The sequence below is a fragment of the Muntiacus reevesi genome, chromosome 22 (genome assembly GCF_963930625.1).
Source record: "Muntiacus reevesi chromosome 22, mMunRee1.1, whole genome shotgun sequence".
Lineage (NCBI taxonomy): Eukaryota > Metazoa > Chordata > Mammalia > Artiodactyla > Cervidae > Muntiacus > Muntiacus reevesi.
In genome coordinates this window covers 26,765,738-26,782,148 of record NC_089270.1, presented here as the reverse complement: position 1 = coordinate 26,782,148, position 16,411 = coordinate 26,765,738, and the positions used below count along the sequence as shown (strand labels likewise).

At 38.3% G+C, this 16,411-nt stretch overlaps 1 protein-coding gene across 1 annotated transcript; it reads left to right on the top strand.

The window, feature by feature from the left end:
- The first annotated feature begins 2,297 nt into the window (after positions 1–2,297).
- LOC136152682 (growth-regulated protein homolog beta-like) lies at positions 2,298–4,447 on the top strand. Its single transcript, XM_065914025.1, has 4 exons — positions 2,298–2,469; positions 2,553–2,676; positions 2,790–2,873; positions 3,721–4,447. The coding sequence occupies exons 1-4, from the start codon at positions 2,379–2,381 to the stop codon at positions 3,734–3,736; spliced, it is 315 nt and encodes a 104-aa protein (XP_065770097.1). The 5' UTR covers positions 2,298–2,378; the 3' UTR covers positions 3,737–4,447.
- The last annotated feature ends 11,964 nt before the right edge of the window (positions 4,448–16,411 follow it).

Sequence of the window (16,411 nt, the reverse complement as noted above, 5' to 3'; positions counted from 1 at the left end):
AAACGGGAAGAGAGCTAACACATTAATTTTATATTAAATATCACTCACCGTATGCCTATGTAAGAACAGACTAGTATTTACATGGGTTCTATCCATTCATGACATAGCAACTTTTTCCTAGTTTTTTTGACATTTCTAGGCTACACGGTTAGTCTGCAAGTTTTTCTCAAATTGACACAAATCTCCAAAATTTTTTCCAATATGTTTAGTGAAACAGATCTGTGTATAAGTGGACCTACGCAGTTTGAGCCCATGCTGTCCAAGTGTTAAGTATTTTTGTTGCTCAGTTGCTGTCATGTCTGACTCTTTGCAACCCCATGGACGGCAGCATGCCACTCTTCCGTGTCCTTCACTATCTCTCAGAGTTTGCTCAAACTCATGTTCATTCAGCCAAGTGTCAAGCATATTTCCAATTAAGAATCCCAGAAAAATAAAAATAACAACAGTATCTAAACAAATTCTCAATTATTGCTGTTACTCATATTTTATAAGCTTTAGGTCATCTTTCATTTCCTGCTCTTTTTTTTTTTTTTTTTCCTGCTCTTTTTTAAAAATTAAATTTCCCGTTCTTTTTCTCAGGACTGTACTGACAAAAAAATGTAAAGACAAATCTTTATTATGGTATAGTTATTCATAATCTTTTCTAATAATCAAGATGAGAGATCTTCACTTTTATTCACATTTTGTAGTTGAAATGACTAAAACTAGAATTATAAGATTACTCAACAAACTAGATAACAAAAATGTACTTTGTTTTCTCTTAAGAAAAAATATGCAAACATTTTATGTTTTGTTTTTGTTTTTGTTTTTATTTTGGCTTTTTTTTCAATAATTCTTTTCTCTTTGTGCAAAGATTTTATCCTCAGATTAGTTTCAGTTTAGTAATATGGAAAAAGCAATTTCTATTTTAGTTTTTTTTAAAATTATTTATAGCATTTAATATGTACAGGTGTTTTCAAAAGCTAATACATTTATTCATGGTAACAGCCGGTTGAAGCAGATATTACAGTTCATCTCCATTTTACAGATGAGAAACTAAGGCATAGACAATTAAATGCCATGGACCAATATTTCCGAGAGCTGAAATTCCTACTTTGCAACCTTGAACAGGTCTTTACCCTGTTCTTTACCCACCCTTCCAACCTCCCCTCCCTTCTCTTGCTTACCACTGGGTATCCCCACACTTTAAACAGATCTGCATCCAGAATCACACCTAAACCATCTGAAACCTACCTGAGCATAATCCAACAAAGGACATTAAAACTAAGGGTGAACAATAAGCTACACAATTATGAAGTCTTCAATCAACTGCTTAAAGTGTCTTTTTAGAAATCAGTACAAATAAAATATGACAATTATTTCTCTGGAAAGAAATCAAATCACTGGAAAAAGAAAAGTTCATATGAGATGAAGATAAAGTGAGATTTGTGACCATCAAACAAGTAAATGGTATGAAATTCATGATTTTAGCTCTTAGATACTTCACAGGAACACCTGTTTTTTGGGGGGTTTTTTTTGGTTAGAAAAGCAAAAGGTGCCACTCTCACTACTGGCCCTAGGTATTCCTCGCCCCCCAAACTCACACCCCAATTCCTCTGACCTATTTTGTTCTTGAACAAAACTAGAAACTGGGCCGGGACACACCTTTTCCTCCCTGGAACAGGTCCAAATGACCACTGGTCCCTTAGATCATGGATTAATCAACACACTCTCCACACAAAAAGCTGATATTTGTGAATCTACTCGAGCTCTGGAAGTTCCAGAATTTCACCGGGGAAGGCGTTTGTAGGATTGCAACACTCAGTGGCAATGTAAACACAGCATTAAACTTTTGATACTGGTCATCCCCTCACTACTGCGGGGATAATATGACATGAAGTGTGATTTATTGTGCTCGAAAAATGCCAGGAAGTAAGAGAACATTCTCATGCATAATTTGAGATGACATGTGCTTTAAGAGTGTATTTATGCAGACGTGGATAAAATCATCAAGTCCCAAGATACTTCAGTGTAAGTAACACATGGAAAATCAGTTCTCTCTGCGTCCCTCCTCCCTGGCCTTAATTCCCTCAATCTTAGTAACTAACGTTTGTCACGATGCCTGTCTCCTCTAAGATGTGACACCACTTCTTGCAAGGCGACTCACCCCGCCGTGGGGATTTGGGTACGGGGATGACACCCCAGTGCGCAGATTACGCGGTGAGACGGGCGGGGCCGCGCCTTCCTTCCGGAACGGGAATTTCCCTGGCCCGGGGCTGGCAACTCCCATCCGATCAGGATAAAAGGGGTTCGCTAGGCTCCAGGAGCCACAGAGCCCGCTCAGTCAGCGCTCCCGCCAGCCCTCCCGCAACAGACAGAGACCTTCCGAGCTGACACCCATGGCCCGAGCTGCGACCGCCGCCGCCCCCCGGCTCCTCCGCGCCGCGATGCTGCTCCTGCTCCTGGTCGCCTCCGGCCGGCGCGCGGCAGGTGAGACCCGGATCCCCAGGGCGGGACGGGGACGGGTGGGTGCCCGTGAGGACAGCCCCTAACACACCCTGTCCTTCCCGCAGGGGCGCCCGTGGTCAACGAACTGCGCTGCCAGTGCCTGCAGACCTTGCAGGGGATTCACTTCAAGAACATCCAGAGCGTGAGGGTGACGCCCCCCGGCCCCCACTGCGACCAAACCGAAGTCATGTAAGTGTCACCTCTGCTGCTGCCCTCCTTATCACCACCCACCGTGCCGATGCCCTCACCCCGTCCCCCAAATGGACCTCCCAGCTCACGTGGATTCTCCCTTCTCTCTGCAGAGCCACTCTCAAGGCTGGTCAGGAAGTGTGTCTCAACCCCGCCGCCCCCATGGTTAAGAAAATCATCGATAAGATGCTAAACAAGTGAGTTGTAGTTTTTATTCATCGTGTGACTATAGTCGTTCTGCCTGCTGAAAATTATATCAGAGAAACCTAGGATTTAGCTGAAAGAATGAAAAAAATAATAATTATTTCAGAATTAAATTTGCCATTAAGGTCATTAATCTGCTCTGGTGCCAGAAGACACTTCCAGTGCCTCCTGGCCTCCTCGATCTTTCATGAGTGTGGGTAAATGTATGTTTCTAAAAGATGAAGCCCCAGGGATTGAATCCCAGTCTCCTGTATTGTAGGCAGATTGTTTACCATCTGAGCCACCAAGGAAGCCCAAAAGGTGAAGCAGAGTTAGCCAGTGATGCTAAAATGCTTCCTATCTGTTAAGGAACAAATATCGTTTACCTCAAGTCTTTCATGGGCTTCAGACCTGAGAGATAAAACTCTTGGGTTTGGGTTGTATGGAACTGAGGCTTGGTGAAGCTGGGGACTTTTCAGGGAACGCCCCTCCCCCGGCCTCTGCCAACACAGCGCAAGTCTAGGTTCCACCCTTTATTATTCCCGTAACCCCAGGGAAAGTACTTAATCTATTTAAGTCTCAATAACATGGGGAATAATAGTAATAGGTATTTAATGGAGTTTGCCATGAGGCTTAAGTGATGTCATGCGTGTACTTTTTTTTTTTTTAGCTCAAGGTGGCATTATGTTCTCGCATTTTGAAAATATTAAGATTGCTTCCATGTTCCTAGTTAAATAGCATTTAGGAGCCTGGCATTTTCTGCCACACAGTGCAGCAATGGTCTAGGTAGCAACCACATAGTGCAGGGCTGTGAGCCCAGCTTTTGGGGTCCTACTAACAGTAACGATTTTCTCATCGCAGGGCTAGTGCCAACTGATCTAGAGAGATGGAAGGAGCGTCTTGGCTACTGCAGCAGCCTCCGTGGAATCGAAGTAAAAGAAGAGAAACAAATGGCTCCCGGGGCCATCTGGACTGTGTTTAATGTATTTGGCTGTTTCTTATGAGAATTCTATTTATTTACATCTGTATTTATTTATTTATTTTTCAAAACCTGTGCATTGATATTGTAATATTTAAAGGTGTGAATGTGTTTGGCAGTTTTCTGGATTGTTAGTTTCAAAGTTTATTTTTATGTTAACTCAAAGTTAGTTTGATCCTGACTGTTATTTAATTTGAAGATGATGTGTTTTAAGTGTTCTTCACTTATTAAATTATTTTTGGGGAGGGGGTATTCCACACTGTACTATCCATTATAGTAAAGGCTAGAGACAGTAGTGGAGGGTTCAAGAAAACAGATAGATCACGATCACTGTTAATGTAGGGATTGTATGTGTATGTTTCCTTTTTGTAGAGAAGATTTTCAGTTGTTATTTATTGAAATGTTTCACAGTCAACATTTCTGATGTTGAACCTTTACAAATGACAATGATCTAAATATCCCTTGGACATTTTATGTCTTCCTTGTAAGGCATAATGCCTTGTTTAGTGTGAGTTATCTAAATGTTTCTCTATGTCTTGGAATAGAGAAGTTTAAGTATTTATTGATGTATTTTTATAAATAACATGAAAATAAAGCTTTTTACACAAATTTCTTGCTTAGGTTTTTTTTTACTTCTTGACCTCTTTTATCCTCCCTCTTGAATACCCAGCACTTAGGTTTTCTATTGCTATTGTAACAAATTATTACAAATTCAGTAGTTTAAAAGAATATACTATTCTTGTACAATTCTGGAAGTCAGAAGACCAAAATTAGTTCCACTGGACTAAGGTCAAGGTGTCTGCATTGCTGCCTCATTCTGGAAGCACTAGGGGAAAATCCATCGCCTTGATCTTTTTAGCTTCCAGAGGTCATCTATGTTTCATAGCTTATGATCATCTTCCTGTATCTTAAAGCCATCAACATGGCCTCTTCAAATCTCTTTCTCTAGGGCACCAAAATTTGCCTCCTACCAAATGTGTCTGTTGGTTATTTTTAATAAGCAGAAGATTAAGAAAGGTGTTTTTGTTTTTTGTAAGTTCCATCTTAAATGCCTTAAAGAATTTAGATTAAAAAACCTGTTTTCAGAATAGACTTAAAAGAGATCTCTGCAAAGAATATGGGCCAGGGGTGGTAAGGCAAATTCTAAGCAGGATCTAAAAATTAGCGTCCACTTCGTGCCCCATTATCTCTGCATGGTGCAGCAAGTATTGTTAATCAAACATTGACTTTTCTATCCCCAGGTAAATTGTTTCTCTCCCCAAAAGTCCCATAGCCATTACTCTCAACATTTTTTATCTGTAGCTTAGTATGGTATTTAAAGTGAGGGCTTCGGCTATTTTGGTGAGTTACTCAGTTTTCCTGGGTCTCTCCCGTGTAGATACATTATTAAACTTTTGTTTCATTTACTCCTGCTAATCCGTCTCATGTCAATTTAACTATTAAACCAGTCAGAAAAACTTAGAGGGAGGAACATTTCTTTCTCTGTGATGTTTTCTTTTGGCCCTTCTGCTCTGCCACATTACTTTCTGTCTGATTCTGACTTCTCCTGCTTCCTTTTTTATGAGAATCTTTGTGATTATATCAGGCCACCCAGGATAAAGCAAGATAATCTTTCCTTGCAAGACCCTTAACTTAATCCCATCTGCAAAGTTCCTTTTGCAATGTAAGGTAACATACTCACAGGTTCTGGTAGTACAAGAGTATCTTTGGTGGTGGCGGTGGTTTAGTTACTAAGTCATGTCTGACTTTTGTGACCCCATGGAGCATGCCAGGCTCCTCTGTTCATGGAATTTTCCAGGCAAGAATCCTGGAGTGGGTTGCCATTTCCTTCTCCAGGTAGTCTTCCTGACCCAGGGATCGAACCCACATCTCCTGCACTGCAAGTGGATTCTTTAGCACTTGTGCCACCTGGGAAGCCCTACATACACTGTTGCTTCCGTGTTTAGCTCCAGTCTCCTTTTAGAGTCACAGTGAAAGATAGAAAATTTGCTTGGCTCTTGAGAATGTATGGGTGATGATTTTTTATCAAAAAGAGAGGTAAAGTACATGCCAAGGTGTCTTGAAGCAAAGTTTTTTTCTTCTTAAACAGATTGACATTTAAACAAAAGCTCTGCTATACTTTTTATGTAGTCTGGGATCTGTTATGCCTACTAAACATGCAACTGATTACAATGGCTATAAGTTGATTTATGCAGATCATAACATAAGTATGTTCTCTATGTCTGCATCTCCATTGCTGCCCTCAAATAGGTTCATCAGTACCATCTTTCTAGATTCCATATATATATACGTTAATATACGATATTAGTTTTTCTCTTTCTGACTGACTTCACTCTGTATAATAGGCTTCAGGTTCATCCACTTCCTTATACAGTGGGGGAAGGAGAGAGTGGGACGCATTGAGAGAGTATCATTAAAATATATACATTACCATATGTAAAATAGATCAGTTCAGTCCCTCAGTCTTGTCCGACTCTTTGTGATTTCATGGACTGCAGCACGCCAGGCTTCCCTGTCCATCACCAACTCCCGGAGCTTGCTCATACCCCTGTCCATCAAGTCAGTGATGCCATCCAACCATCTCATCCTCTGTCATCCCCTTCTCTTCCTGCCTTCAATCTTTCCCAGCATCAGGGTCCTTTCCAGTGAGTCAGTTCTTCGCATCAGGTGGCCAAAGTATTGGCATTTCAGCATCAGTCCTTCCAATGATACCCAGTGGGAATTTGCAAACTAGATGCTCTTTGACAACCTAGAGGGGTGGGGTGGGAAATGGGAGGGAGCTTTAAGAATGAGGGGACATGTGTATCCCTATGGCTGATTAGAGTTGATGTATGGCAGAAACCAACATAATATTGTAAAGCAAGTATGCTCCAATTAAAAAGAAATAAATTTTTAAAAATCACAGGTATGTTAACTAGGAAAAATTTTTCAGCAAAATTTCCTCTCTCCTGTTCCCCCTTAGATGGAAATCTTTGAATTCCAACACGGTGTTGCTAAAGGTTCAACTTCCAGCACAGTTGAGAAACCATTGGGTAGGAATCGACTAGTGAGAGCAGAGTCTCAGGGAAGGATTGAAGAGCAAGTAGGCACTGGGGAGATGCAGGGAAATGTACAGAAACAGGGTTGAAATGGAAACACCACCAGTAAAGGCGCACAGTTAATAGAAGACCTCATAATAAATCAGTTTACTCTTCCATGGGTCAGTGCTCCAGGTAAGAGACGTGGACAGACCAGTTCACCCAGTTTCTGGGTAGATTATACCACAGTTCACCCTGCTGCAAAGTCCATATGAAACTGAACTGATCTGGATCTGGGTTGTGTTTTGTTTGTAAAATAGATGCAATTACCATGGATTTTCAGAGCCTAGTGAAAATTTAGTGAGTAGTAAGCAAATTTACAACGAAAAAAAAAAAAAAAACTATCAACATTTTGTTGTAGAGGAGGATGGATTGGACGTTTGGAGTCAGCAGATGCAAACCATTATAGTAGAATGGATAAACAACAAAGTCCTACTGTATAGTACAGGGAACTATATTCAATATTCTATGTTAAACCATAACAGAAAAGAATTTTAGAAAGAATGTATATGTATGTATAACTGAACCACTTTGCTGTATAGCAGAACTTAACACATTAAAATTAAAAATAAATAAAATTTAAAATATAAAAATAAAATTTTGTTTTGTGTTAGTTACAAAATTTGCTTTGAGATGGTTTCATTTTCAGGGGACTAGAGTGGAAACAAAGATTAGTAGATTATCTGTTGAATTATTTGACTAAATTTTACTTCCTTACTTTTGTGACCTAAATTTTATACACTTAATGACTCTCATTCTAACATTCTCATCTTTTATTTTTCTACCTAAGCAGATGTGAGTATTCACTTTATCACCTCCTAGACACACCGGGAAATGTTAGACTTGTATTACCATCGATCATGGTCTTCTGTTTGCATGGTGCTATAGGGAGCCTGCACACAATTTGTAGTATGAATATAAACCCTGGTGCAGACATGCTCAATTCAGAGATCAGACTCTTACTAGCTATGTGACCTTGAGCACATTACTTAACTGCTTCAAGTTTAGGTTTTCTCACTTCATCTCTATGAAACTGTGCTCTCACGTATCAGATCACTTCTTGGTTCTCTGAAAACACCATTTCTGTTTTGGCTCAGGGTCTTACAAGTACTGTTCTCTCTAACTGGAACATCTTTCAGCTTCTCCCCACCTCCTCACTCATTCAGCTGCTTAATTTTTACTTGTTTTTCAGCTCTTGGTGTATCAATCACCTCCTGCAGGAGGCTCTTCCTGAGCCTTCCAAGTGTTAATGAGCTCATGAAATGTTCCAATGCCTATCATTTTATTTTCACACTGGTTTGCTAGCGATAGGAAGTGATGAAAAGGGAAATCAACTGACTTGCCTAAGGTTACAAAGCCTGTTAAGGGCAGAGCAAAAACATCATGCCAGGAGCATCCTCTTCCTTTTCTTTCACTACATCTGCCTTAGTGAGACCAGCTCCACCCTGGTTACACTCAGATTCTGTGGTATGCTGAGACATAAAATCTCCAGAAAGAGTCCCTCTGTGTATTTCTGGGTGAGGCGCATTTCTTCCCCATGACATGGTAAGTCATCAGGTCATCTAAGACATCCTAACCGCTACTCCTTGCCAGCTCCACCAGTTTCCTTTCACTGGATCATCGGGTGCTACGATCTTTACCTTGACTGATGTCTATCTCCGAATTTTCTCTTTGCTGCCAGTGTTAACAACTAACCACTGTAATCTAGTTAGCTCTCCCGAGATTTCACATGCTCCTCTATTTTCCCATTTTGCTTTATGAACAATTCACTCTGTTGTCAAAACCAGGGATCGTGCTTTCACCGCAGACTGACTCGTTTTGCTTTACATCCAACTGGGCTCTCATCCTGCCATGTTCATCCTGTTAACAACTCTCATGTGAAACTCCTTCTCTCCCTTCCTTATGAAACTGTCTTAATTATGCCTGTCATTGGCTTCCACTCGACCACTGACATAACTTCCTAAGTAGTCGCCCAGATTAGCCTCTCCAGTCAGTCTTATTCACTGCAAAGTGATTGTTCAAAAGAACTCATCTTGTCTGGTCATCCTTTTACTTGAAACCTTCAATAGCAGCTTACCACCTGTAGCCAGTATTACTGGGCTTAGTTGTGTATTAATTTGCTCAGGCCACCATAACAAAGTACTGTACCATAGACGGTATGGCTTATGCAGCATAACTGTATTTTCTCAGAGTTCTGGAGGCTAGAAGTCCAAGATCAAAGGGTGCTTACAATAGGTTTCCTCCTCTTCAGCCTTTCTCCTTGGCTTGTAGTGGTCATCTTCTCCATGTATGTTCGCATGGTCTTCTGTCTGTATCATCTGTGTTCATAACTCCTTTTCTTACAAAAGCCCAATCATAATGGATTAAGGCCCACCCTCGCTGAGCTTATTTTTGCCTTAATTACCTTTTAAAACGGCGTATTTCTAAATAAAGTCATATTCTGAGAAATGAGGATTAGGACTTCAACATCTGGATTTTAGGGGGGACGGACAAATTTAGCATATAAACAAGTGGCTTGCTCATCTTATTCTTTCCAAAAATTCTTATTATTTGTACACATGATAAGCCTCAACACTTACAAAACTCTATAGTTGGCCCCGGAACGGTCTCAGTCTTCCTTGAGCCTTGCAAAATTTAATATCTCTCTAACAGAAAGAGATCCAAATCCCTTATGATCATTTTATCATACTTACTCACTCTATCATACTTACTCATTCTGCTGTTGATCGTTCAGAATCTATAACTTGTACCATCAAGTAGGTAAACTGGTTAAACTTGTACCACTGAGTAGGTAAACAGGTTAAAACTTGTACTATTAAAAAAAAAAAAAACAATTTGTACTATTGAGTAGGTAAACTGGTTATATTTAGTCATTGAAGAAAAGCATATGTGTACATCATAAAAATTCAAATGGTAAGAAAGGGTTATGCAGTTAATAAAAGACACCTGAATCTCTCCCTCTCATTCAAGATCTTTGTTTCTCTTTCCCAGAAAATACTGAGATTATCAACTTTCTGTGTGTAGATGTCTTGGAAAAAACATTCTATAGCTAAATCAGCACGTGTATTTATGCACGGTGTCTGTTCATGTTTCTTTTTTTATGGTAAACATGGGAGATACCACGCATGCTGTTATGCACTTTGCTTGCTTTGTGTAAAAGTACGTTTCGGTTACCGTTCAATTTCAGCAAGTATTTTTAAATGTTTCCCTAGAGGGAGAGAGATGTGAGGGCTTCCTAGGTGGCACTAGTGGTAAAGAACCTGCCTGCCAATGCAGGAGACATAAGAGATGGAGATTTGATCCCTGGGTTGGAAAGATCTCTTGGAGGAGGGCATGGCAACCCACTCCAGTATTCTTGCCTGCAGAATCCCATGTCATACCGTTGCAAAGAGTCAAACACGACTGAATTGACTTAATACACATGCAGAAAGATGTGTGCTATACTACTTTATTGTTGGAATGGATCATTATTAATTCTATATAGAGTCAAGTTCTATACAGTTCTATATAGTTCTGTATAGATATAGTCAAGGTTCTTCTCATCTTTTGCTTCTTTTGCTCTAATTACTGTACGTAATTTCTTTCCCTTCTCTAATTGCATTGTCTATATCCCAAATTCTGTTATATAATAATAGTGGTTCCAGACATCCTTGTCTCAAGTTCAGCCTTTCTATCTATTCCTTCTATTTTTCTACCATTAGGCATTATGTTGACTTTTGACTCCTATTATGCATATAGGTTATTACTGTTGCTATTTTCAATATTTTAGAAATATCTATTGGGAGAATACTTTTGCACCCTTCTCGTTTCTTTTTAAATGGAACTAGTTCAATTTGCACAACATTCCTAGTCTCTTTCATCCCTTTTGATTCCATTCAGTGTAGAAATATCTTGCCTTATTTGGAAAAAATGAATCAGGCATGCTCAATTCTCTCATTTTACTCTTGGAAGCAGATCCCTTGATGTGGATGAAATCTATCTGGTTCAGCACTTGCAGTGACTTCGTGACTACTGCTTGTTTTTAGTATTCAGTTGGCAGCATTTTTGACACTGTCTTATTTAAGCTGTCTTCCAGTGTTTTCTTTTAATCAGTATTAAAATCTGTTTTTGATTCCATTTGCCAATCATTTGATTTTTTGCATGTTTTTAGTGTTGAAATGGTTTCTTGAGCTCTTTAGCTCCACCAACAGTAAAAGTACAATCATATTGTAATAAGAGCTTTAAAAATCTAGAATAAGTGTTTAATCCATCTTTAGCAATAACTACAGATAATTTAACTTCCCTGGTGGCTCAGATGGTAAAGCGTCTGTCTACAATGTGGGAGATCTCGGTTCGATCCCTGGGTGGGGAAGATATCCTGGAGAAGGAAATGGCAACCTACTCCAGTATTCTTGCCTGGAAGAACCCATGGATGGAGGAGCCTGGTGGGCTACAGTCCATGGGGTCACAAAGAGTCAGACATGACTGAGTGACTTCACTCTCATAGATAATTTAATCTATTGTCAGTTTATTAATATAGGCAGATGGTATGTGCTGAATAGTTATTAAACAAAAATTTTAAATCATTGTATTTGTATATTTATAAGTAAATGCAACACAGTGTTTGCCATTCTGTGCTTTAAGGCATGATTCCTAATTTTGCTTCTTTTTGCACCATACCAGTTAATAACCATTAATAAAGAACACCATGGGGATGTGTTTTACTCTCTTTTAATTTTAGAGGTTAAGAGTTTTCTATCGTATGGTACCAGAAAGGTGTCTTATAGAACCAATTAATATACTACAATTTTCTGTGTATACAAATAATGTTAAACCACTCCCTTTATTGTTATTTGATAAAGTAGTAGATTTAAACTAAGACATTCATCTTTGGTTTGTGTTAGGAAAGATTTTATACTTTGGAGTTGCTTTCAGGGACTGAAGTAACTATCAATTATTTTAAATCATTTCTTTAAATTTCTTTGAAGACAACATGGTGCTAGTGATGCATCTTAAAGTGGCAAAACTGCTTTAAGAGAGTTTTTTATGTGTAGTTACTGGAAATAGGAATGTGTAGGTTAAAGGCATTTCTGTTATAGCCAGACCAGGCTTATGTGTGAACCTCAACTTTAGAAACATTCTATTAGGTTGGTACAAATGAAACTGTGATTTCGGACTGTGAATTTTAAATCATTATAACTAGGCTCAAACACATTTTTACTGATCAAAATAGGAACCATTACAACCAACATATTTTTGCCAATGAGAACAGCTTATTTATCCCTGTAGCATAAAAACACATGCTTCAAGATATGACAGATTCTTGAAAAGCGTGTCCTACATCCTGCTGGTTGCAGAAGCATTTTCCCTGCAAAAAGTTGTCCTGCTGGCTGTGCAATGTGTGGTCAGGCTTTGTTGTGGAGAAGAATTGGGCCCTTTCTGTTGACCAAGACCAGCTGCATGCACTGTAGATTTCGGTGCATCTCATCGATTTGCTGAGCGTGCTTCTCAGACACAGTGATTTTGCCAGGATTCAGAAAGCTGTTGTGGATCAGACTGGCAACAGGCCACCAAACAGTGACCATGACCTTCTTTTGGTGCAAGTCTGGCTTGGGGAAGTGCTTTGGAACTTCTCGGTCCAGCCACTGAGCTAGTCATCGAAGGCTGTGGTATAAAATCCACTTTTCATCACATGTCACAATCCAATCAAGAAATGGTTCATTGCTGTTGCATGGAATAAGAGAAGACACTTTGAAATGATTTTTTTTTAATTTGCAGTCAGCTCATGAGGCACCCAGCTATCAAGTTTCTCACCATTCCAATTTGCTTCAAATGCCAAACAACCTTAGAACGGTCAATGTTGAGTTCCTCAGCAACTTCTCGTGTAACTATAAGAGAATCAGTTTCAATGATAGAGAGTTCTCAGTCGATTGTTGTCAACTTCCAATGGTCAGCCGCTCTGCTCCTCATCTGCAAGGCTCTTGTCTCCTTTGCAAAGCTTGCTGAACCACCACTCCACTGTAAATCTGTTAGCAGCTCCTGGGTCAAGTGTATTGTTGATGTTGCAGTTGTCACCATTGTTTATGACCTCTTTCAAACTCAAATAAGAAAATTTCTTGAATTTGCTTTTTGTCTAACATCATTTCCATAGTCTAAATATAAATATAAAATAAATATAAACTATAAATATAAAATAAACAGCAAGCAATGTCATTAGCAGAGAAACATGAAGTGAGAAATGTGCATTAAGTTAGTGTATAACATAACCAAAGTTAGTTAAGATTGTATTCCAATATCAAATGGCAAATTTCAACAGTGCAAAAACTGTAATTACTTTTGCACCAACCTAACAGTTCTGATTTTGAAAAAGTTAAGAGCCTCAGATTCTATATTTATAAAATGAGAAGGAAAACAGTAGTTCTGCTTAAACCCTTATAAAGTGTTGTATATATTAAATTTAAAAAGCTAATACAAATAACACAGTACTGAACATACCTGGTGGAGAAGAAAATGGCAACCCACTCCAGTATTCTTGCCTAGAGAATCCTGTGGATGGAGGAGCCTGGTGGGTGCTATCCATAGGGTTGCACACAGTCGGAGATGACTGAAGCAAACTTAGCAGCAGCAGCAGCAGAACATACCTGGAAGATATTAAGCTTTCAGTAAACATTAGTGGACACAATTTATTTTCATGTAATCACTAACATTCACAATAACTCTGTCCCCTTTATCCCCTCCATCAGTTAAAATCTACATATAACTTATTCATGCCAAATGGATCTTAATAAAAGATACATAATTCCAACATAGCTCAAAACTTACTGTTTATCATCCATTTCATTGTGCCCTCCACTTAATCATGAATACATTATTGGTATACGGCAAGGAAAAGCTGAGTGGGAATGCATGTACTATTTCTTTGGAAATACACCATATGCCCAATATATTCAGTTCAGTTCAGTTGTGTCCGACTCTTTGTGACCCCATGAACCGCAGCATACCAGGCCTCCCTGTCCACCACCAACTCCCAGAGTTTACCCAAACTCATGTCCATTGAGTCGGTGCTGTCATTCAGCCATCTCATCCTCTGTCGTCCCCTTCTCCTCCTGCCCTCAATATTTCCCAGCATCAGGGTCTTTTCAAATGAGTCAGTTCTTCGCATCAGGTGGCCAAAGTATTGGAGTTTCAGCTTCAACATCAATCCTTCCAATGAACACCCAGGACTGATCTCCTTTAGGATGGACTGGTTGGATCTCTAATATGTAAATAAATTTAAAATGTGCTCCTCATCTGAGACTTTCCTGTTCATAAATTATACCTTTTCCCCTCTAACAAATTAAATGGAGATCATTAAGGATAAGGAAAAAGGATTTTGCCATCCACTACCTGCCCCATTTCCAGTTGTAATGACTCATATTTTCTGCTTAAGAAAGTTAGAACCAGAAAAGGATCATTTAATGTGACTACTAAATACTATAACCTTTATTGTAATTTTTAAAATTGATTACTGTTTAAAAGCATGTCAAAGAACATAGTTAATGTAGTTATGAACTTTTTATATTATGTAAAAATATTCGATTTATACTTCATTTTTATGGTTAAGATAGCAAATAATGGTTACATTTTAACTTTGTGTTATTTGTGGTTACAATCAAGGAAAAATAAGATGTACAATAAAATCTCTGGGACAATACACCCAAATTTTTATAGCATTTGTATTTGCACACTGTGAGAAGGATGACAATAATACTTTTGATTCTTATTCTCTTCTTTGTTCTTTTCTTTCATTCAGATTTTCTGTAACCTTCAAGTTTTCTGTAATGAACATGTATAACTTTATAACCTTTGTTTTTTAAAAAACTAATCTCAGGTTATGTTTAAATAACCCACAACATCTAGATGAGAGTCAAAATCAGGTCTACTATTTAAATACATGAAAGAAGTTTCATCTCTTTCACAAGTAAGGTATTTCCTGTATTATGATGGTCAGAAAAGATTTTACCAAATCTTATTAAAATTTCTTATACATCTTATAAAAACTTTTCATATTCATTATTTTCTATGAATTTACATTCAGTGCTTTTTAATAAGGGCTTCCCAGAAGGTGCTAGTGGTATAGAATCTGTCTGCCAATGCAGGAGACTTAGGAGATGCGGGTTTGATTCCTGAGTCGAGAAAATCCCCTGGAGGAGGGCATGGCAACCCACCCCAGTATTTCTGCCCAGAGACTCCTACTGGCAGACTATAGACCATAGGGTCACTAAAAGCAGGCCAAACTTTTGTATTCATGAAATATTGGCTCCCTCTAGTGGCCAAATTAATTATGGACCACTAACGTGAGAGGTGGATGGGTAGATAGATATTGATAAGCTCACTATGCTACATATCTATCTAGTAGATCTATTGATCTATTCATATCTATCTACATATATATATCTAAAATGCTTCTTATTGAGGAATGTGGATTAATTCTAAGGAGAATCAGCAAGTGCTTAAGCCCTATATTTAATCAATTTTAATTGAAACATTTACATACAATAAACTGTTCCCATTTTAAGTGTGTAATTTAATGAGTTTTAACAAATTAATAGACTGTGTACCATACCACAATCAAAATATAGAACATTTTTGTCACCTTCAAAAGTTTTTTTGTACCCTTTTGGAGTCAGTCACAGACAAGTAGTAAAAAATAGAAACTGTGGAAATAGACATTATTGCCTTGTGCTAAACTTATGCATCTCTCACCATGAAATAATCATTATCTGTGGGTTTTCATAGACAGCCCTTATAAGCTTGATGAATATCCCTCTATTTACAATTTTATGCGAGTTTAAAATTTTTTTTTCATGGATGAATGTTGAATTCTGTCAAATAATTTTTTTATATCTATTGAGCTCACTGTTTTGTTTTTTTCAATCTGTCGCTATAGTAAATTGAATTTATTGGTTCTGAGTGTTGAAGCAGACTTACATCCCCAGGATAAACCTCACTTGGTCATGATAGATTGCCTTTTCGTATATTGTTTTATTAAATTTGCAACTGTATTTGAAAATTTCTGTTACTGTGTTGTGGAGGGATATTGGTCTGTAGTGTCTTTTCCTGTAATGTTTTGATACCAGGATACTAGTGGCCTAATAAATGAGATGGGAAGGTTCCTTCCTCTTCTGTTTTCTGAGAGATTTGCATAATATTGTTACTATTGATTTCTTAAACATTTGAGAGAAATTATCAGTGAAGTCCACCGAAGGCTAAAGATTCTTTGTCAGAAGACAATTAGTAACTTGATTTTTTCAAGGAATTATTCAATTTTTAAATTTCTTTTGGGGTCAATTTTTGATGATTTGTGTTTTTAAAGAAATTTGCCTATTTTATTTAGGTGGCCAAATACATATTTAATTGAGCCCTATCTACAATCTAATAAATTAGTCCTCTATAGTTTCATGAAAACTTACGGAAGACATGAGACTCCTGAAGACAGACAAGAAATTTGTTACAGCAAAATTAGTTATCAAAAATG

Excerpts from the sequence above, each read along its gene's own strand:
- LOC136152682 (XM_065914025.1), top strand. The coding sequence starts at position 2,379 with ATGGCCCGAGCTGCGACCGCCGCCGCCCCCCGGCTCCTCCGCGCCGCG. Across the intron at positions 2,470-2,552 it reads CTCCGGCCGGCGCGCGGCAG|GGGCGCCCGTGGTCAACGAA; the intron begins GTGAGACCCGGA and ends TCCTTCCCGCAG. Across the intron at positions 2,677-2,789 it reads TGCGACCAAACCGAAGTCAT|AGCCACTCTCAAGGCTGGTC; the intron begins GTAAGTGTCACC and ends TTCTCTCTGCAG.